The 23,962-nt window shown below is 41.6% G+C and overlaps 1 protein-coding gene across 3 annotated transcripts in view; it reads left to right on the top strand.

Annotated features, from left to right (window-relative positions):
• Positions 1–2,558: 2,558 nt before the first annotated feature.
• Positions 2,559–23,962, top strand: part of prkx (protein kinase X-linked) — a 146,398-nt gene continuing 124,994 nt past the window's right edge. For 2 of the 3 annotated variants that reach the window (XM_063054610.1, XM_063054612.1), the window contains exons 1-2: positions 2,559–2,985; positions 16,681–16,788. In XM_063054610.1, coding sequence (XP_062910680.1) covers positions 2,574–2,985; positions 16,681–16,788 — 520 coding nt within the window. In that variant the 5' untranslated portion in view covers positions 2,559–2,573. The remainder of the gene's footprint in view (positions 2,986–16,680; positions 16,789–23,962) is intronic. The other variant, XM_063054611.1, reaches the window with a different exon arrangement.

The raw sequence follows: 23,962 nt of genomic DNA, 5'->3' as shown, positions 1-23,962 counted from the left end.
TAGAATGTGGCATTTCTAGCTAGGCTAGTGTTCATTTCCCACTGGTTTTCTATTAGAAGCGGCCAGTAGACTGATTAGTTTATGACAAAGCAACTTTTTGAACTGCCATTATAATAACTGCAACCATAGCCAATCACCATTTAAGAGCTAACCATGTCACACATGCTGTGAAGACTCCTTTCCTCGGTGGGTTTAAGTGAATTGGCTGGAGATTTACATCACTTTAAGGACATCATGCTCCCATTTTCTGAGAGGGAGCCTCTGCTCAGACATGCAAAGGGAATTTAAATTCATGAACTCTTACCTCAGAGTTGGATCCTTTTCAGGTCAAATCGCCCTCCAGATCTGAGCTCAAAAATCTAACGTGACTCTAGTATAGTTCTGAGGAAAGTTATTATCTGGATGATATCTGAAACTGAGACTCCGACCATTCTCTTCTGAGAATACTAAAGAAATACCATGCATGAGTGCAAAAGAGTAGAGAAAATGTTAGTGAACTGACAAATATATACTTTCTCTTTCTATTCACACCACTAATCAGGTTATTTCAGGACCTGAGGCGTTTCCTGAGTTTAGTTTGTAGTGGCAGAAAGGGTGGGGTGGAATTGATGGATAGGGTAAAAGGAACATCTCTGCTAGGGCGAGACCAGGTTTTGCCCTGGGAATAAGCCATAAGTGAAGTAACATGTTTGTAACGTTAATGTCAGAAAGCACAAAACCAGGAACTTTAGAGCATTCAAATTGAGGACTGTTAGAGAAAGACAACACAGACAATGGAATACAAGAGCTGCAGGAACTGACCAATAGGTCAGGTAGTATTAGTCGAGAGATGAAAAACTGAAACAGCATTACAAATGGATAATTGGCCAGTTCTAATGCACATGGAGAAATGGAGTTATGTGAAGTTGCAGAATTTGATACTAAAGGTCGAACAGTGCTATGTGCCTAGAGGGAAGATGAGATGATCTTCCTCAGACTTTCATTGGCCTCTATTATAACACGTAGGAGCCACGGGCATGAGATGGGGAATTAAAGCAGCAGGCACCAGGAAACTGAGACTGAACACAAATGTTTTGCAATTTGATTGCCCATTCTGTGCTTGATTTCCCTAATATAGAGGGGTCTACATTAGGCACTACAATTGTTCGGATAAGTTGAAATAGTCCGTTAAATGCTGTGACCTGTAATTCCAGATTCCTTAAATCAGAGAAACAAACTCCCTGCATCTATTCTGTAAGGGATATGAAGAACATTGCACGTTTTAGTGAAATTATCTACCGTTTTCCCAAAGCCCAATAACTAGAGTGAAGTTGACTAGCGTTGTATAATACAATTTTGAAATAGAATAGAAATCAAACCCATTGCACCTAGTGGATTTACGTATAAAAGCACCGGCTCAACTTGCACCAGCCACAGAGACCATTGTCACCTGTCACACCCGAATTCGCAGCCAGCTGTTTGATTGACAAGCAGCAAACGGCAACAGGTGCGCTGAATTGTGAAGAGGCGTGGTTTGAATAGATACCTTATTGATCCCAAAGGAAATTGCAGTGTCACAGCAGCATTACAAGTGCACAGATGCACAAATACTAGAAGAGAAGAAAGAATAAAAAAATAAATTATTTCAAACAATCTAACAGGAGTGGGGGGGGGGGGGAGTCGTCGCTTTCCCCAGTTATAGATGACTCACGATAGAGCGTAATGGCCGAGAGTAAGAGTGACCTCATATAGCGCTCTTTGAAGGGACACAATTGTCTTAGTCTATTACTAAAAGTGCTCCTCTGTTCAGCCAAGGTGAGAAACATTGTCCAGAATTGCCAGGATTTTCCGTAGGGTCCTTTGTTCTACCACACTCCAGTGTGTCCAGTTTAACCCCCACAACAGAGCCAGCGGTTACCCCTCGCTCACTCTAATGCTCAATAAAGCACGTAGACAGGGAATAGGGGTGGGGTAAAAGCACAGAGAGGTTCCTCCCGCAGCGGAGGGTACACCGAATAGCGGGGCAAACGTTTCCCATCACGTCCGAAACGGAACAGCGGAGAAAGGGGCGTGGCTTGATGGGGATGTGGGTGGGGACGAAACAGCAGGGGGCGGACCCGGGGCGGACTGCCCAGCCAATACAAATAGGGCTAGCTGGGAGTTTCACGCGGCTCGGAAGGGTGGGCGTGACTAGGGGGGGGCGGAGGATGGGGCGGGGCCTGGGCCAACTGTCAATCTCAATTGAGGGAGGGGTCTCAACTTGAAAACCAAACACGAGAAAACTACTTGCGCGTTGGCCTGAGCTTGAAGCCTGCTTGGGAGTGGATAGGACGATGGCGGGGCAGAGCCTTGAACAGCTGTGATTTTGGTCGCGGAAACGGAGATCAGGCCGAGGGTCAATCTGGATCGGGAGGGGGGGCGGGTCCTCCACTAGGGGCCAGCCTACGAATGGACATCGAAGGGCGGGGCTTTAGGCAACTGTCAATCCAAATGAAAGGGCGGTTCTGTTAATACGGAGGGGGCGGGGCCCTATCCCGCGGTCAGACTGGGAGTGGCCTTTGCTGACTGTCAATCAGGGTGAGAGGGCGGGGTCCATGCCAAGCGTGGATCCGGATTGGGGAAGGTTGGAGTGTCGAGGATTCGGACAGCATGGATGGTTGGCGGGGCGGGTCTTGGACCAACCGTCAGTCAGTCAACTCTCCGCGGGGCCGCCGTCATGTGAAGCCGGTTCCTCCGGCGTCCCCGAGCACCCTTTAACCGCGAAGATTTCCTCCTTGGTTTATCGGGAATGTCTGCCGCTCCCTGACGTGGGGTCGTCGCCAGCGGAGGGAGGGGGAAATATGGCGGCGCTGAGGGTCAAGCTGCCGGGCTGCGGCTCGTCCGTCGAACCTGCCTTGCGGTTGCCTGCAGCGGAGGGCGAGCGGCAGCAGGCGGCCGGCGACAAACCCGCGCCCCCAGAAGCCAGGGATTATCAGCTGGATGATCTGGAGACGGTCGCCACTGTGGGTGAGTTCATCGCCCGGTGATTACCAGCCCTCTTTCCCGGGCGGGGTGGGGGGGGGGCGATCCGGGATTGTCCTCTCCCCTTCTCCCATCATTTTTCTCTCATCTCGGGTCCCCTTTTGTAATTAAAATATATCTGTGTGCATAATGCTGTTTCTCTATTGAATGCAACACGATGCATTAATGCAACCTGTGCTGCTAGTTTTCTTTCCTTCGTTGCAGATTTGTTTTAAGCAACTATTACATCTTGTGGTCAACAAGTTGGAAGTTAGTGGAAGTGATTACTGGATCGTTTTAATACTCCTACTGCTTATTTTTAAAAATTATGGAAACTTTTTCATTTGTTATTACACGCTTGTGTCCGGTAATCATTTCTAAGGTGATTTAATTCGTATTCAAATATCGAATTTACTATTAATTGTTTGTAAATACATCTTCTGATTAGGCACCGATGTATGTTTAGATGGCGGGGGCATATCTTTTGATAGTGTTCCTGAACTTTCCATATTGTCTTGGTTTTCTAGCTATCAAAGGAACTGCTTTCTTTTCGGAGAGCTTTTCCCTCCATGCATGGTGAGGGGCTTTACGAATGCAATGAGGCCGTGAATCAGTGCGCCTTTAAATTTATCCTTAAGGGAGATCATTTTTTAAATGCAGCACGTTTCCTTGCCGCGGTCGTAAGTTTTAAGCTTTATTTTGTTCCTTTTTAGTTCTTTGATATGATGCTGGTGTTCTATAGGAAGGGCTCGCAGGTGGAAGCTAGCTATCGATCTTTAGTCTATTTTATTAAAAGCAATGCCATGAATGAATTTGGCATTTACTATTAAAAGTAGTATAATAATTATTATGACCTATAACATAGTTCGTAGAAAAGTCATGATCTCAGTTATTTTAATTGTGGGGCAGTGATGGAATTGTATTTATCATAATCCAAATAGAGTCATTGGTTTCTTTATAGGGCACGTCTAGTTAAGATTTTGGCATTTGGTCAATTGTAATCAGGTTTGATTTAAAGGTTATTCTTAGGTGTCATTCGTTTAATTTTTTGAGTTGAATTTTAGCTGGGAGGAGAGCCCATTTTTGTAGAGCACTTCTTTTAAAACCGTTCCACATGGATGAGGGGCAGATCTCATTGGAAACTTATCGAATGGCCACGAGAGTGAATGCGGAGAGGATAATTTCATTAGTAAGAGTCTAGGACAGAGTTCCCAACGTTTTTATGCCATGGACCCTTACCATTACCACAAGTTGGGAAACAGTGGTCCAGGATCTGAGTACAGAGTTTCAGAATAAAAGTACTATCCTTTGGAACTGAGATGAAGAATTTCTTCATCCATAGTGTGGTCATTCTGTGGAATTCCTTGCCTCGTGGACTGTGGAGATCAAATCAGAATAACGAGAATCAGGCCATTTGGCCTATCAAGTCCTTGTTCAGTTTATTGTCATTCCAGCTGTACGTGTGTATACCACCAAGCGAATCAACATTCCTCCATACCAAGGTGCAAGACACAGTATATTTAACTCAAACACATAATGCATAAAGTAATATTACCACAAATTATTTAACAAATAATAAGGTGCATTTACTATACAAGTTTTAAAAAGTAAAAAGTTTAATGCTACTGGTGCTTCTTACAGGATGGAGACCATATGATGAGATTCAAACATGGTGGCAGGGAATTCAATAGGCTCAGAGCCTGGAAGAAGTTGTTTCCCAACCTAGCAGGTGGGGGGGGGGGAGGACACGTGAAAGAGATTGTTGGACAGATGGGAGAGATCACTGGCACTACTAAGGCCCTGCACATGCAGCTCTAGATAAATATCTCTGGGTGGAAGAGACACCCTGCTGATCCCCTCAGTTGTCTTTGCAATCCTTTGTAGGGTCTTGCGGTCAGATGCCTTACACTTCCCTTACCAAGCAGTGGTGCAGCTGGTCAGGACACTGTTGTTCCTGTTTTTTAAAAAATAAATAAATTAGTTAAAGTGGGTGTGTGGGGCCACTCTCCTCAATCTCCTCAGGAAGTGGAGACAATGCTCAGATCTTAGTCTCTCAGGAAGTGGATCAAGTCTGATCAGGTTTATTAACACTGACATTCATCATGAAATCTGTTTTGTGGTAGCAGCACAGTGCAAAACATAAGTTATTATAAATTACAAAAACAACTAGTGCAAAAGATGAATAACCAGGTAGTTTTTATGGATTGTATAGAAATCTGATGGAAAAACTTTTCTGGAAGTGTGTTTCAGGCTCCTGTACCACCTCCTTTGTGGTAACAATACAATCAGGGAATGTCCTAGATGGTAGGGTCTTTAATGGTGGATGCTGCTGTCTATTAGGTGTATTTAAGGCGTAGATCAGGGGTTTCCAACCTTTTCTATGCCATGGATCAATTAAGCAAGGAGTTTCATGGACCCCAGGTTGGGAACTCCTGCCGTAGATACATTTTTGATTGGTCCGACCATCAAGCAGACTTGATGGTCCGAATGGCCTAATTCGTGTCTCATATCTAATGGTGATCCAAACTTTGAAAGCTGTTATGGGTGATTCATTGCTCATTGGGTGACTCATTGCCACAAGTATGTCTCAATTTAGAGCTAATGAAACATGTTGGGAATGTAACATATTGAAAGTTACCTTGTGTAATAATAAAAATACAGTAGATTCTGTTTAATTGGACTCATTGAGACCAGTACACTTTGGTCCAATTAAGTAACTGCCCCATTTAGCTTAAGTTCATGGAAAGAGTTAAAAAGGTATTTAAAAAAAAACAAACTACTCTTTAACTGAGTAACGATTTATGTATTTAAATGAAATACAGAACAAATTAGAACATTACCAATACCTCTACAATATTGTAAAACTGTATTAGTTAACGATGGAGGAATTCATCCAGGATATGCTGCTGTGTTCTTTGACTGTAAATGAACAATATCATTTCAGATATCTAATGCAGATAACAGACTGCCATCATAAAATGCTTTCAATGATTTTGCATCCTTCAAATCTTCATTTTCGTTGTAAAGTTCAAGTTGGTTGTCGATGCAATTCTTAGTAATTCCTAATTTGCTGAGGTAGTGAAATGGTTTCATTTTCACTCCCAGCTGTTTCTGGCACTTTCAAGCCTGAATGCTTGAAACTGCAGCAAAAAAAACAGTTCTGAATTGCCTTACTGCTTATTTCTCACCAACCTTCAGTGACAAAAATCACTGCCTTCAGAACATAAACAGACCCAACAGATGCTATTTTAAAAACTTGTTCTAAGCATGGTGCATTGTCAAATAGCCACATAAGTGCTGTTAGTTAGAAACTGTTCGGCATCAATCTCCTGTCCCAATTAAGCACCAGTGTCCCAAATAAAGGAAGGGAATCCTAACTATTTTCTCGATTAATTTTTGTTCTTTAAGAGTTGTCCAAAATAAGTGGCTGTCCCAATTAACCAGTGGCCCAGTTAATTGGAATCCATTGTGGGATATGGGTGAAACGAGACTAATGTGCATTCTGCTTTTTTGTTTTTATTGCTCCTGCATAGACTGGCTTTGATATCGTGAATTTGTTCAGATTGAGATGTTGGATTTTATACTTGTGTTTATCACAGCAGTTGAGATTTATCTAGATGAAAAGGTCAGTAAACACAAATTGTTGCAAATAAAAATATACTGGAAGTACTCAGCAGGTCAGGCTGCATCTGTGGGAAGAGAAACAGTGTTAACATTTCAGGTCGAAGATCCTTTGTCAGAACCAGGAAGAGGATGAAGCTTGTTAAGTTGCAAGGAGGATAAATAACACAAACTTGGATGACCATAGGGATAAACTCAAAACAAGATTATCCCCGTCACTGAAAGAGTGGGAGCATTTGCAGAGTGAGAACATGGTTGAAAGAACTTGGATGAGTAATGTCAGAACATTTGTTTCATTTAGATTTCCAGCATCTTCAGTTTTTTTTTGCTTTTTCGCTATTCTTTGGCAGTTGGGTTTGCAAACTTGGAATTTTGCGCTTTGCTCCAGTAGGAATTTTCTTACATTGTTTTGGTTGAAATGTTTTTTTTAAGTGCTTACAAGTAACTATTAAATCAAGGCCTTGGAGCTTTTTAATGTCCTCCACAGATGCTTCCTGATTTGCTGTGTGTTCTCTGCATTTTCTGTTGTTGCTTCAGATTTCTAGCAGCTGCAGTATTTTTATTTTGCTTGTTGATTAAGAATTATTTACTGGATTAAAAGCTATAATTAAAACTTTGATAAGCACAATGTAAACACCTACTTGCGGGATGAAGCAAAGGCTGGTGCTGCATTATCAGTGATGGTCCACTGAATAATGTGCTGTCTAGACTTGTGAAGTTTTGTTTCCATGTGAACCAGCATCCAAACATAGGTTACAGCCTTAATGTGGGTAAGGACATCCAAAAAAAAAGTTGACTGTAATAGGAATTAAATTAAATCACTTAATTTTGTATTTCAGCTTGTTTCATGCGATATATTTTGTAGTTTATAGTAAATTAGTGTCTTTGCACTGTACAGCTGCTACAAAATAAATTTCATGTAATAATAAACCTGATTCTAATATTGTAAATCTATCAGTACCAGATGGAGTTTTACTCAATGGTGCTTGTTTTTCATTTGCAATAATATTCGGCTAGCATGATTAGTATAAAACTTGATGCTGTTCACTTTTCAAAAAATGCATCTAATGTTTTCTGTTAACTTGGTTTCTGGCTGTTTAGAAATCCTGATAGTCATGCACCTGGTTTACTTGTGAGGCTAGTGTCTGCAGTGCACTTGGTTTGTGTGGTCACATCCATGGTTGGGGTATGGAGGACGGGTGATCGGGTGTATGGCTGAAGCAAGGATGGGGTTTGGAACACCAAAGGTTGAATGTGTGTAGGTTTGCAGCTGAAACAATGATTTTGGGTGATTGTATAATTCCCACTTCATTAACCTCAGTCTTCACTGTGAATATTTATTACATTACCATGTAAATGTACGAAAGACTGAAATAAGCGTGTATTTCAGTTCTATTAGGAACAACATCCAATTGTCTTTGCTGCTAGTCTGAGATTATTAAAGTCTTTGGAAGCCAGATCATTACAGTTTTTTTTGTATATTGTTCGATATTGAACTATTGTTGAGTTTGTCATGTGTATAAACTTGTGTATGCACAGGTGTAATGAAAAACTTGTAGCAGCATCATCACAGACAGCATTTACAAGGTAAACACAAATTAAACATAAATTATACACAATTCATACCAGAAAGAACACAATTTTAACAAAGTGTGATCAAAGTGGTCATAGTGTTGTTAAACTAATGTTTAGAGTTGTGCTAACTAGTTTAAGCATTGAATGGTTGAAGGGAAGTGTTGGGACCTCACTGTTGTGAGAGCATGTAGCTTTATTCTCTTGTTAATTTGTGGTTTAAGCACAACACTAATGCTTTATTCAAGTTTGCTGATGACTCAACTGTCATAATCTAAATCAATAGTGGTGATGAATCAGAATATAGGAGGGAGATTGAAAATCCGTCTGGTGGTGTCGTAACAATAACCTCTTACTCAATGTCAGGAAGACCAAGGAGCAGATTAGACTTCAAGAAAAGAAAACCAGAGGTCTTAAGCCAATACTCATTAGAGGATCGGGGTGGAAAGGGTCAGCAACTTTAAATTCATCGATGTTACTGTTTCAGAGGACCTGGCCAGGTCCTAGCACCCAAGTGCAATTACGAAGAAAGCATGGCAGTGCCTTTACTTAGGAGTTCGCAGAGATTCGGCGTGACACCTAAAACTTTGACAAACTTCTGTAGATATTTAGTAGAGAGTGTATTGATTGGTTGCATCATAGCCTGGTATGGAAACTCCAATGCCCATGAACAGAAAATACTACAATAACTAGTGGATATGGCCCGGTCCATTATGGGTAAAGCCCTCCCCATCATTGAGCAATTCTACATGAAACGCTTTTGCGGAAAACAACATCCATGATCATGACCCCCAACACCCAGGACATGCTGTCTTCTTGCTGCTGCCTTCAGGAAGAAGGTACAGGAGTCTCAGGATTCACACGGCCAAGTTCAGGAACAATTATTACCTGTCAGCCATTAGGCTCTTAAACCGAAGGGGATAATGTCACTCAACTTCATTTGCCCCATCATTGAAATGTTTCCGCAACCTATGGACTCACTTTCAAGGACTCATCATGTCCTCCAGATGTATATGTATATGCATGTGTGTGTGTGTAATAAAATAAAATTTCTTTGTATTTGCATAGTTTGTCTTCTGCACTCTGGTTGAATGCCCAAGTTGGTGCGGTCTTCCATTGATTCTGTTATGCTTATTATTGTATAGATTTATTGAGTATGCTGGAGGAGAAGATGGCAGCGCGATGCAGCTCGCAGCAGCCACTCCGGTGGTGATGTCTGTTATTTGTCAAGTAGGGTCCCATGCACAATCCTGATTTAATGGAGACGGATGTGAGAGCATGGAGGAACATCTGGTGAAACTTCTGAAATGCCTGCTTCGCTGCTGCTGCTTCTGTGTGGTCCAGAATCTCCAGAGGGGAAGGCCCCGAGTCCTCAGCTTTGCTTGTTGCTTGGCGGCCGGGGCAGGGTGGAAGCGCTTGGCACAGGATAGTGCTCGGAGGGGCTGGTCGGAGGCTCGAAGTTTTCGGACGGACTCGGAGTCCGCTGCGGTCGGGTGCTTCCAATGGTGCTGCATCGGCAAGTTTGCGGCACTTGGTGGTTCATGGCAGGGAGAGTTCCTCCCTTCTGCCGCCTGCGTGAGATGGTGAGTCTATTGGGACTTTGAGACTTTTTTTTACCGTGCCCATGGTCTGCTCTTTATCAAATGATGGTATTCCTTTGCACTGTTGTAACTATATGTTATAATTATGTGGTTTTGTCAGTTTTTGTCTTGTGTTTTCTTGTGATATCATTCTGGAGGAACGTTGTATCATTTTTTAATGCATGCATTTCTAAATGACAATAAATGAGGACTGAGTGTCCTCGTAATCTAATCTAATGCCCACAAGAAAATGTATGTGTTGTATATGGTGACATATATATACTTCGATAATAAAATTTATTTTGAACTTTAAATGATGGGCTATCTGAAAATGGTATTCGATGTCCTTATAAAATAATTGTTGGGCCTTGCAAAGTGCTACTTTGTCTTCTGAGCAGTTGGAAACTGAACTTTAACTACAACCATTATATAGCAGGTATTTTGTTTGAGTCTGAAAACAAGTTGCATTTTATTCAGGGGAAGTAGATTATGCAGGGGAGCATATGGTATACTAGCTAATTGCTGTGATGTTGGTGACTCATCTCTTCGGGGATTCCAGTGTTTTGACCCAAAGGTGAGAGGAGCAGCTGTGCAGTTGGCCAGAATGATGAGATAGAATTGGTGCTTCCTGATTTTAGTACTGAATGCCAGTGACCAATTTAAGTTGAAAGCACTATGTTGTGTATATTCTCTTTAATGTCCTTGGCTTTCATCAGGGTTATGTAATAATCCTGAATTTATTTTCGGGTTCAATATTGTCTCATTTGTTAGGCTTAAACATCTAAAGATTAGTTTTGTCTCATGGCTGCCGAAACATACGGTTCAATGCATCATTTGCATCAATGATCAACAGTCTGAAGATGTGCTGAGGGCAGCCTGCAAGTGTTGCCATGCCAACTCAGCATGCCCGCAACTTATTAACCCTAATTGTACATCTGGGAATGTTGGAGCCCATAGTGCCCATAGGAAACTTGCGTATTCACGGGAAGATCATACAGATTCCTTAGACAGCAGTTATTGAATCGCAATCTTAAAGTTGCTAAACAACTGCTCAATTGTAGTGATTTATTTCCAAGCCTTAAAAAAAGGTTGCATATGTTGCTGGTAAGATGTTTGATAGATAGCCTTTCAATATAAAGTGGATTCTGTTTAATTGGGCCATCGGTTAATCAGGGCATCCACTTACTTGGAATGTCTCTTAACAAACAAAAACTAATCAGAAATTATCAGGATTCGCTTTTGTTTATTTGGGCCATTATGCTGCTTAATTGGGGCAGGAGACTTTTACTGAGCAGATCCTAACTAGCAGCATAGTGGCTACACTGTGCTCAGAGTGAATAGTTTTTAAATAGTGTGTTGTGTGTATTTGTGTTCAAAAAGCAGTGGTTTTTGTTACTGATAGTTGGCACAAAGTAAGCAGTAAGACAATTCAGGACTGTTTTGCTTACTGTGATTTCAAGCATTCAGGCTAGAAATGGCTGGGAGTGAAAATGAAATTGTTGCTTCACATTAGGAGTGATGAAAAATTTGAAGGTATTGACAATCATCTTGACTGTTATAATGAAAATGAAGATTTGGTGGGTGCAATCGTCAATAGCATTGCATGAAGGCAATCCATTATCTACGTTGGGTGTCAGCACTGATTTTGCTCCATGCATGCACTGGATGAATTCCTGTCAATAACTATTGGGAACTAATACAGTTTTATAGTACCGTAGAGGTATTGGTAGTGTTCTAATTTGTTCCATATTTGATTTAAATACATAATTTGTTACTCAGTTGGTCTTTTTTATACTTTTTAAAAGATTTCCTCAACTTCAGCTAATTGGTCTGTGAGCCAGGACCCCAAATTTAGGCCACCGGTACCATCGGGGGGGAATAATTCTTATAGTGATTTTTGGCAAGGTATACACCCCTAGTGCTAGAAAATATGTGATAGCATTGCAGTGGTGGTAGCTTTCTGTGCTCCCCAAGGACATTGCCTCTGACCTGATGAAGGCATATGAGATTGCTGAGCAATGCAGTGCAACCTTCAAGGATGAGAGACTAGAAGACCCACCAACAAAGAAATTCCATGACTCAGTGAAAACCAACAAGCTGAAAACATTCACTGATACGTGTAAGAAGAGAGAAGTGAATTGAAATGGGAGGGGGATCATCTTGAAAGCAGACAGGTCTTTGTTTGGACGCATCATAGTGATGGCACAAGGGCGCAGTCTATGTATGGAGGATATCCTTTCTCGTCCCCTTGGACCATTGCCCTGGGCTCTGTCCACACCAGAAGGATTGCTGAGAAAGACAAATAAAGCTACTTTAGCCACAACCTTGCAGAAAAATGTAGCAGTAGAAGAGCAACTCCCAGGAAACTCTGCTACAGTGGTTGATGGAATGATCTTGATCCAAGGAGTGAAAGGTGATCAAGTTACTTTCAGAGATGTTGCCACAACAGTTCTGGGTATGGCTCTGAGGGAAGGCAGTCAGAGTAGCAGAATAGATGTTGTGTTCGACACATACAAGGAGAACTCTATCAAGGATAGTGAAAGATCTCTACGGGGTGAAGAGACGGGTCATGAGTTGCAAGGTATCACAGACACACAGATGCTGAGGCAGTGGACGAGCTTCCTGACCAAAGTCAGTAACAAAAATAGTCTCATTAGCTTCATAGTCCATGAATGGAGGAAGGCAGAGTACAGAGCAAAGCTGCAGGAGAAGATTCTGTATGCAATTGTGAATGACAAATGTTACAAAATCACATCTCAAGACAGTGAGGAGGTGTCAGCTCTTCAGCATCAACAAGAAGATGCCTAATTCTCCATGCTACCCATGCCACAAGAGAGGGATACCAATCTGAGGTGATCTGCTCAGAAGACACAGATGTCTTTATCATGTCTTTAGCATTTTGTGACAAGGTTGAGGCCCCATTGTTCCAGAAGTGTGGCACTAGAACCCGTACAAGGCTTGTAGACATCAGGAAGGTTGCTGCCACTGTTGGCAAGGAGGTTTGTAGGGCTCTCATCGGGTTGCACGCACATACAGGATGTGACACTGTAAGCGCTTTTGCAGGCAACGGGAAGGCAAGTGCCCTAAAACTTCTGAGCAGCAACAGGGAAACTCAGGACGCATTCTTAGAGTTGGGTCAGGAATGGGACCTCTTCCCAGAACCGATGGACAAATTGGAGGCATTTACATGTCTCCTGTATGCCCCAAAAGCACCGACCACCAAAGTCAATGGTCTCAGGTGCCACCTTTTCTGTGCCAAAAAAGGTGAAATTGAAAGTCATCAACTCCCACCATGCAAGGACTGCTTAACAAAACATGCTTAGTGAGCCAACTACCAGGCTGGTATATGGAGAAGATGTTTGGAGAAGGACCCGCAAGTACGAAGCCCTGTTGGCAGAGGATGGAAGATGGAGAGGAAGCTGAACAGTTGGTGGTGCACTGGATGGAAGGCCAGCCAGCACCCGATGCCATCCTGGAGCTACTGGCCTGTAACTGTCTAAAAAATGTTCACTCCCAAGATGTATGTGTGTTGCAACTGGCCTCAGGTGTACTGACGTGCGTAGACTGCAGACTGTGAGAACCAGGCATCCACCTCAGTGTGGAAAGTTCAGATGAAGATGTGGAAGACTTGGAAAATTATGATTACTTAATAGGTTATGAAAGTATGGAAAGTAGTCTTTGATTAAATGTATTTATTTTGCAACCAAATGAGGCCTAGGTTATGACCGTGTGGAACCCCACATTTGAATTATTGTACTGTAATTCTATATGCTTTGACAAAAGCTTAAGATTGTTTTGATTTGATACAATAATATGGAAAATATGACATTGAAACTCCAGAAATCTCTCCAAATGAGGTTTTTTTTTTACCTTGGGTGGGTGGGGCAACATTTTCTGCTGTACTGATGTTAATATGGAATATATGCAGAAAGTGATTACTTATTTGAAGTAATAAAGCTACCACTGGTGCAATGCTATCACATATTTTCTAACTCTAGAGATGTATACCTGCCAAAAATCACTGACCATTATTCCCCTCGGATGGTGCCAACCAACCCTACTGGCTCACGGACTAAATTGAGGCAACTGCTTAAATGGGCCAAAATGTATTGGTCTCTATGTCCCAATTAACTGGAATCCACTATTGGCATTTCATTTCTCCCTCTTCGAGATGTGTATGGCATTGTTCACTGTATATTTAAATTCAAAATTATTATTTAGAGATGCAGCATGGTAACAGGTCCTTTAGCTCCAATGAGCCCACACCACCCGAATACACCATGTGAATTAACGTACTGTCCTGCTGTAATAGCGTTATTTTAACCACTGTGCTGCCGCACTGCCCCACAATGTTTTGAACACTTTCACACTGACTAGTAAATTTATCTTATAATTTATTTGTGACTTGTTTTAGGCTGGCCTCCTTATGAAAGTTTAATTTGTGTTTCATATTGTTTTGAATCAAGTTTAAAGTTTTGAGTATTACTTTTTTTCATTTGGCATCTATGGAGGGTCTCAGCCCAAAACGTCGACTGTTTATACCTCTCCACAGATACTGCCTGACTTTGAGTTCCTCTGGCATTTTATGTGTGTTCACTGTTCCTTCTAAACTGCATGGGTACTCGGCTGCGCAGTAACTGAAATACTCCCCAGCCGATAATCTTTGCTGAGTTGGAATTTTCTTTTATACAATTTATTAAAGTGCTGTGCAGTTTTCAGGTCATATTTTAAAACAAAAAGTCCTGATCAGAGCAATGTTTGCTCTGTGCAGCTGTTTTTTTTAAAAAAAAGAGGGAACTCTGTGCAGATACTGAAAATCTAATCTTTGTTTTTCAATTGTGTTTATGCATTTTTAACATAGCTTGGATAATTTCATGAGTGCTGAAACAGTTGCATGTGGCACAGAAGTTTTGATGAGAAACCATGTAAATTAAACACTTTGACTGCCAATGATTTAAAAAAAGTCTTGTTTTCATTTTCAGTTTTGTCAAAACTATGGATCCTAATAAAAACAGAAAATGGCTCTATGACTTAGGAATAAAATCATTCTATCCTTTTCCTCAAGCCTGCTCTGTGATTTGTCAGGAGCAGGACTTCCCCTTCAATTGCATTTTCACGCATAATTTCCATAAGCTTGAATTCTCTTAATATTAAGAAATTTATTGATCTCTATCATGAACCTAACAACTAAGTTTCTATAGCACTCCATAAGATTAGAAGGTTCATCTATTATCAAAACATGTATCAATATGTAATTCTGAAATTTGTCTTCTCCAGATAGCCATGAAACCAAGACAGAACATGAAAGTCATTCGGGGAGAAACATCAAACTCTCACCCGCTGCACAAAAAAGAACAACATCCCAGTTATCAGCCCCACCTCCTCCTGCACAAATTAGTCCAATCCATAAATGCAGAACTATGATACCATCCTCCGATATCACTGACGTTTATCGAAAGAGGGACACCACACAAGGCAGAGAGACTACCCGTCTGCCACAGTGACAGGCTGGTTGCAAATTCCTTCTCCATAAGTGATCAAAAAGAAGGCAGTTGGTGCTGTACTCTCACTTCCCTTCTAATTTGTCTCTGTCTCAATCACCCCTGATGCTTTAATCGGTGATTAATTGATGCTTTCACCAGTGAAGTGGAGTCTAAACGTCTTAAAGTTTCTTCACATCGAGGCCATCCAAGTACGTGCTTGCTTCCTGGAAGGCACTAAATCACTCAAGTTGTCTCCAAACTAAATCACAGGCTCTAACAGTCCCAGAAATATTTAAGGTTAAAAAACAGACATAAAAGAAGTAAAGACATTTTCTTGAGCTAGTTGAAAGAAATTGACCAAGGGAGTGTTGTACACTGGCACCATGTTGAGAGGAAGATTCTTTGCTTTCTCAGTGAAGAAATTTCTCATCATCTCAGATCTAGCTGTGACTGAGTCTATGATTTCTATTCCACCCCCCTGCCCCCCCCCCACCACCTCCACGAACACAGATGCAGCTGTAGACTTCTCAGCCAAGGGAAAATCCTCTTTCTTTGAGACCAGTCAAGCCCTATGTGCATTGTCTGACTTCTAAATCTCTTAAAAATCTATAAAATATAGATCTGCATTATTTGAACCAGTAAATGAACTTTTGATGCACCCATTCTAATGCAATTACATCCTAGGGTAAGGCAGTTAAAACTAGACAATTTCAGGTGTCTCTATACAGGTTAACAGAAAGCAGAGCATTTCTTGTGTGCACCAAAGTGGTTGACCTCATTTTCTGTATTACATTCAATTCTCAATTCCGTCTAGCTTTTTAAAAAATTGACAAACTTGCAAATATGTGATTTGATCCCCTGTGAAAATTGTTGATGCAAATAGTGCTGAGCCTAAACACTAATCCCTTAGTTCCATGCTAATCACAGCCCTAGAAAGATCTGTTGATTCCTATTCTTGGTTTTGTGTCTTGCCACCATTTCTAAATCCATATCAGTATATTACCTGCAGTTGCATGTTTCACTTTTGCAGACCAATCTCCCTTGTGAGTCCTTGTTGAAAGCCTTTCAAAACTCCAAGTATAACACAATCCTTTTGTCTGTCTTTTCAAGATTTTGGAAAGTGAATCATCAGATCTTTGGCATGCATTAGCTTTTAAGCTTATCAGCTTTAATATTTTATTTGACCAGTGCTTATTTTGTCAATTCCTTATTCTCACCAGGCCCTTGATTCAGTATTTCTTCTGGAAGTATTCAGAAGATCAGGCAGCTTTGGGGAAAGAAAGACTTGCGTTGGGTTAATGACTTCTCATCGGAACTGGAAAAATGAAAGCATCCAAGTTGCAGAGGAGAAGAACAATAGAGAGAACAGAGGGAATGTCGTAGATGGGATGCAGACCAAAGTTTAAAGTACATTTATTATCAAATATATATTCATCTCCTTGCAGGCAGACACAAATCGAAGAAACAACAATACAACCCATTTAAAAAGAACACTCACACAATGAAGACTAATTTTCTGAAGATAATGTTGGAGAGAAGCGAAAACAATGAAGGTACACAATGATGCTGAAATGTCCAGTTAAGGAAAGCCAGTCTGGTGACTGAAACAATCGCATTTGCTATTGAGCCCTGAGGGATTCATTACTTTGGACAGAAGATGGATACTTTTCCTCCCATTATACCATAGGTATCGATGGAACAATGTAGAAAGCCAAAGTCAGAAGGGATGGAGAGAGGATGGGAGGGATTAAGAGGTAGCCGAAGGCACAGGGTAACTCTTGTGAACGAAGTGAAGATGTTTTGCAAAGCAGTCACCCAATCATGGTGAGAAGGGAAGAGGTGAAAGTTCAGGTGCTTTATCCAAACGGACTATTCCCTCCACTCTTCTGTTATTTTTTTTCATCTCCAATGACACTTTCTGACAATTCTTTCCCATGCAACAGTGGACAATACAATACCTACCTTTTATTTTGTCTCTTTTCCCACTGTCAACTTTGGTCTGCAGCATATTGCAGATATTTTTCCTTTCCCCTTCCTGCAGTTTAAACATTTGTTTTCTCAGTTTTTCTTGCTCAGATAAAGAATCAGTGATAAGAACTTTTTCTGTGTTTCTCTTTGTAGATTGGAGTAAGGGGAAATATGAGGCTATCAGGCAGGAGCTTGGAAGCATGAATTGGGAACAGATGTTCTCAAGGAAATGTACGGAAGAAATATGGCAAATGTTCAGGGGATATTTGCGTGGAGTTCTGCATAGGTACATTCCAATGAGACAGGAAAAGGATGGTAGGGTACAGGAACCGTAGTGTACAAAGGCTGTTGTAAATCTAGTCAAGAAGAAAAGAAGAGCTTATGAAAGGTTCAAAAAGTGAGGTAATGATAGAGATCTAGAAGATTATACGGCAAGCAGGAAGAAGCTGAAGAAAGAAATGAGGAGAGCCAGAAGGGGCCATGAGAAAGCCTTGGTGGACAGGATTAAGGAAAATCCCAAGGCATTCTACAAGTATGTGAAGAGCAAGAGGATAAGACGTGAGAGAATAGGACCAATCAAGTGTGTATGGAACCAGAGGAGATAGCAGAGGTACTTAATGAGTATTCTGCTTGGGTATTCACTATGGAAATGGATCTTGGCGATTGAAGGGATGACTTAAAGCAGACTGAAAAGCTTGAGCATGTAGATATTAAGAAAGACGATGTGCAGGAGCTTTTGGATAGCATCAAGTTGGATAAGTCACTAGGACCGGATGAGATGTACCGTAGGCTATGGTGGTGGGAGGTGAGGGAGGAGATTGCTGAGCCTCTGGCGATGACCTTTGCATCATCAATGGGTACAGGAAAGGTTCCGGAGGATTGGAGGGTTGCAGATGTTGTTCCATTATTCAAGAAGGGGAATAGAGATAGCCCAGAAAATTATAGACCAGGGAGTCTTACTTCAGTGGTTGGTGAGTTGATGGAGAAGATCCTGATAGGGAGGATTTATGAACATTTGGAGAGGCATAATATGATTAGGAGTAGTCAACATGGCTTTGTCAAAGGCAGGTCGTGCTTTACGAGCCTGATCAAATTTTTTGAGGATGTTACTAAACACATTGAAGGTAGAGCAGTAGATGTAGTATGTATGGATTTCAGCAGGGCATTTGACAAGGTGCCCCATGCAAGGCTTATTGAGAAAGTAAGGAGGCATGAGATCCAAGGGGACATTACTTTGTGGGTCCAGAACTGGCTTGCCCACAGAAGGCAAAGAATGGTTGTAGAGGGGTCATATTCTGCATGGAGGTCGGTCGCCAGTGGTTTGCCTCAGCAATCTGTTCTGGGACCCTTACTCTTTGTGATTTTTATAAATGACCTGGATGAAGAAGTGGAGGGATGGGTTAGTAAATTTCCTGATGACACCAAGGTTGAAGGTGTCGTGGATAGTGTGGAGGGCTGTCAGAGGTTATAGCGGGCCATTGATAGGATGCAAAACTGGGCTGAGAAGTGGCAGATTGAGTTCAATCCAGATAAATGTGAGATGGTTCATTTTGGTAGGTCAAATGTGATGACAATATAGTATTAATGGTAAGACTCTTGGCAGTGTTGAGGATCAGAGGGATCTTGTGGTCCGAGTCCATAGGACAGGGGTCCCCAACCTTTTTTGCACCGCGGACCGGTTTAATATTGAAAATATTCTTGCAGACTCGCCGACCGGGGGGAGGGGGGAAGGGGGGTAGGGTTGCCAATTTTCTCACTGTGTATCCCAAGAAAGACTACCATGACCATGAAGTCTTGCGCGGGCACCTGTGTGCGCGTGCGTGATGTGCGCATACATTACGTGCGCATGCATGTACATGCCGATTCTTTTCAACAAATCGTTTTTGGCGATTCTGCTCAGTGAAACTACACAGTACATCATTTCTGCTTTATATAGGCTGTGTATTTATCATATCATTCCTGCTTTTACTATATGTGTTATTTTAGGTTTTATGTGTTACTTGGTAGGTTATTTTTTGGGTCTGGGAATGCCAAAAATGTTTCCCATATAAATTAATGATAATTGCTTCTGCACTTTACGCCATTTCGGCACGAAAGGTTTCATAGGAATGCTCTACCTTAGCGGGGGAAATACGGGACAAGGGCAGTCCCGTCTGGGACAAACCCAATTTAGCCCAATATACAGGATGTCCCGGCATTGGGCAACCCGGGGGGGTTGGTGTTAATCACGACGGGAATATAGGTGGTAAGTCACTTAAATTCCCGTCGTGATTAACACCAACCCCCCCCGGGTTGCCCAATGCCGGGACATCCTGTATATTGATGTGGTTAATACACTCAATTTAATTTCTGGTTAATTAATAAGTGGTTAATACACTCAATTTAATTTCTAAAAGGGTTTATCTAATGAATTTAATATTAAATAACGCATATTTTGCTCACATGAATATAGTCAATTATAAGTCAATAGCATCATAACATTAAGTAATGTTTGGATATTAAACACACAGCACATACTTTCCTTTTATGAACATATAAAATCATTGCAACACACCAATATCGCTGAATCAGTGGGAGCCCTGGGCTTGTTTCCCTGTAACAAGATGGTCCCATTGAGGGGTGATGGGAGACAGCGATACTCAAAGGGGGTTCCTTATGTCCCGTCCATTCCGCAATTTAGTTTTCATTGCATTCATTTCAGAAAACCCTGCTTCGCAGAGATATGTTGGAAATGGAAGCAACGTTTTCAGTGCTTTCGTGGCTATCTCAGGATATTTAGCCTTGACTTTGATCCAGAATGCTGGCAGAGATGTTATGTCAAACATACTCTTCAGCCCGCCGTCATTTGCAAGCTCGAGGAGTTTATCTTCTTCCCACGCTGACATGGATGACGTGTGCGTAATGACCTCGTGTGCGTTCAAGTTCAACAGTGGGCATGACAGGGAATGAGGAAAGGTGCAGCTGATGCATATCGTCTCATATTGCCAAATCATATCATTTCCTCGCGGCCCGGTAGCACATGCTTTGCGGCCCGGTGGTTGGGAACCACTGACATAGGACATTCAAAGCTGCTGCACAGGTTGACTCTGTGGTTAAGAAAGCATACGATGTGTTAGCCTTCATCAATCGTGGGATTGAGTTTAGGACTGAGAGGTAATGTTGCAGCTCTATAGGACCCTGGTCAGACCCCATTTGGAGTACTGTGCTCAGTTCTGGTCGCCTCATTACTGGAAGGATGTGGAAACCATAGAAAGGGGGCAGAGGAGATTTACAAGGATGTTGCCTGGATTGGGGAGCATGCCCTATGAGAATAGGTTGAGTGAACTCAGCCACCTTTCCTTGGAGTGACGGAGGATGAGATGTGATCTGATAGAGGTGTACAAGATGATGAGAAGGCATTGATCGTGTGGATAGTCAGAGGCTTTTTCCCAGGGCTGGAGTGGCTGGCACGAGAGGGCACAGTTTTAAGGTACTTGGAAGAAGGTATAGAGGAGATGTCAGGGTTTTTTATTTACGCAGAGAATGCTAATTGCGTGGAATGGGCTGCCGGTGACGGTGGTGGAGGCGGATACGATAGGGTCTTTTAAGAGACTCCTGGATTGGTATATGGAGCTCTGAAAAATAGAGGGCTATGGGTAACCCTAGGTAATTTCTCAGGTAAGGCCATGTTCGGCACAGCTTTGTGGGCCGAAGAGCCTGTATTGTGCTGTAGGCTTTCTATGTTGCCGGAACTGCTGAGTGCTTCTGATATTTTCTGTTTTTGTCTTGGATTTATGAGATATGCATCTCTTTTCCACACCCCCTCTTCCCCCCCCCCCCCACACCAATTACTGAGATCCTGGGTTGATTTTTGACTTTGTCACGGAGCAGGTAACTCTCTATTCTGTTCTAGCCCTGGGTGACATCGTTGACCCGGCATAAGTGGAAATGCAAAACACCATCTTATGTCAAGGTGACCTAGCCTGGTTATAGCTTAAACATACCATTGTGTTGTTACTCAAGAGATCAAATCATTTACTCGTGTTGTTTGAGAAACGACTAGATTGTCCCCCATTTGTTTGTCAGTGATATTTTAATTGGTTGTTCTAGTGTGCTGTACACCACAAATGATTCTGTAGGCATACACTGACATTTCAGTAAGGGTAAATTTTCTTCAACTGATTTAGTATATTCCTTCCTGACAGCATATCAGAGTATTGATTATATATAATGCTGTCAGATTGAAAATTTTTATACCATGGAACGCAAGTGTCAATGAAGTAAATATCTAAATTGTTAATGTATTCAAATACATTTCAGTGAACATCATTGCATTATTAATGATCTGATGAGTCTTGGCTGATGCACTTTGGGTTGTCAAATAGATTACAATAAACATGAGGGGATTAAGAAGTGTTAATCAAGAGACTTTGTGATCCATGTCCTTAGCTCCCAAAGTGGCAGGTGGTTGATGGTGATCAGTAAGGCCTGTGGCATGATTGTCTTCATTAATTGGGGCATAGAGTATAAAATATGGGGTTGCAATTTGCAGAAGCCTTGTTCGGCTACACTTTATTATAGTGCAATTTTCATCACTACACAATAGGAAGGATATGATTGGAGAGTGTTGAGGAAATTCACCAGGATGTTGCTTGAACTGGACAACATGAGATATGGGGAGACATTAGATAGGCTGGGCTTGTTTACCTTGGAGCAATGAAGGGTGACCCTGGGAAAAATGTGTGAGGTCATGAGAGCCATCGGGTAGGATATCAAAGTCTTTTTCCCTGGATAAGGGTATCAAAATCAAGAGGGCATATATTTAAGAGAAGAGTAGGAAAGGGGATCCAGGGGCAAGTGTTTTACAGAGGTTGATATCTGGAAAGTGCTGCCTAAGTAAATGGTAGATTGTCTTTTTTTTAATATACCTTTTAACGATTTCCATACAACTTTGGCTAATTGGGGACAGCTGCTTAATTGGACCAAAATGTACTGGTCCCAATGTGCCCCAATTTGCTAGAATCCACTGTATATAGTTGCAGTCAAGAACTAAAGTTACTGCTTTTGCATGTCAAGCTCTCTGCCCTAATATTCTAGGTGTTTATTGGAACAGTGCTTTTGCAACCTGGTCTTTTAAGACCAGAACATTTATTTACATGAATGATGTCACTGTAATTATTGGCAGTTTACTGACTGTTTGCTTCTACATTTCCCTCAAGGTTAAAATGCAAATTCATCACAGGATATTAAAAGAACATGTAAAATAACTAGAAAATTAACATCTTGCATCCTTGGAGGAATGATGAGGTAGATGTTGAGATTCACCCACAGGGTGCAAACACAATGACGAAGTGCAAAATGAGAGACTTGGTCACAAGATTGGGGAACAGTTGCTTGAGGGTGAATCTTCTACTCTTGTACAGTTTTGCATTATTTGCTTGATGTCATTTGCTGGGTTTACATCATTTAGATAATCAGGATACAGATGTTTTTAATTGCTTTGTGAATAACACAATTCATAACTTTTTTTATTTCTAGTACCATTGAATGAAAATTGGACACTAGAATATTTAACGTTTATGATTTCAATAATTTTGCCCATTTTCTGTAATCTGAGAATTTTGATCAATGTATTATAGTGAGCTGTCTATTTAATCTGAAGTACAATTTTTCATATCTGTCCCTTCTGAGCTCTGTTGTTCAGTCTCTAAGAGTGTGGGTTTAATGTTCTGATTTAATTGTAGTCACTCTGCTCTTCGAGAAGGGAGGGAGCCAGAAGAAAGAAAATTATAGGCCAGGTAGCGGACTTCAGTGGTTGGGAAGATGTTGGAGTCCATTATTAAGGATGAGATTTCAGGATACTTGGAAGCACATGACAAAATAGGCCAAAGTCAGCATGGTTTCCTGAAGGGGAGATCTTGCCTGACAAGTCTGTTGGAATTCTTTGAGAAAATAACACAGGATAGACAAAAGAGAGTCAGTGAAAGCTGTTTACTTGATTTTCACAAGGACTTTGACAAAGTGCCACACATGAGGCACAAAATAAGAGCCCATGGGATTAGAGGAAAGGTATTAGCATGGATGGAAGATCAGCAGGAGGCAAAGAGTGGGAATAAAGGGGACCTTTTCTGCTTGTCTGTCAGTGACTAGTGGTGTTCCACAGGGGTCTGTTTTGGGACCACTTTTGAAGTTGTATGTTAATGATTTGGATGACAAATTGATAGCTGTGTGACCAAGTTTGTGGGTGATATAAAGGTAGGTGGAGGGGCAGGTAGTGTTGAGCAAGCAGTAAGCCTTAGAGAGATTGTGCAGAATGGGCAAAGAAATGGCAGATGGGATACAGTGTTGGGAAGTGTACTGTCATGCACTTTGGTAGAAGGAACAAAGGCTTAGACTATTTTTTAAATGGGAAGAAAATTCAAAAATCAGAGGTGCACAGCAACTTGGGAGTCCTGGTTCAAGATTCCCTGAAGGTTAATTTGAGTTGTTGGTAAGGAAGGCAAATGCGATGTTAGCATTCATTTTGAGTGGACTAGAATATTAAAAACAAGGATGTAATGCTAAGGCTTGATAAAGCATTGGTCAGACCACACTTGGGGTTTTGTGAGCAGCTTTGGAACCCCTTATCTAAGAAAAGATGTGCTGGCATTGGGAAGTATCCAGAGGAGATTCATGAGAATGATTTTGGGAATGAAAGGATTAACATAAAGGCAGTGTTTGGCTCTGGCCCTGTACTTGCTGCAGTTCAAATGAATGAGGGAGATCTCATTGAAACCTATT

This window comes from Mobula hypostoma, chromosome 7, assembly GCF_963921235.1.
Source record: "Mobula hypostoma chromosome 7, sMobHyp1.1, whole genome shotgun sequence".
Taxonomy (NCBI): Eukaryota; Metazoa; Chordata; class Chondrichthyes; order Myliobatiformes; family Myliobatidae; genus Mobula; species Mobula hypostoma.
The sequence above is the reverse complement of the archived record's forward strand: the minus strand, read 5'-3'. Positions and strand labels throughout refer to the sequence as shown.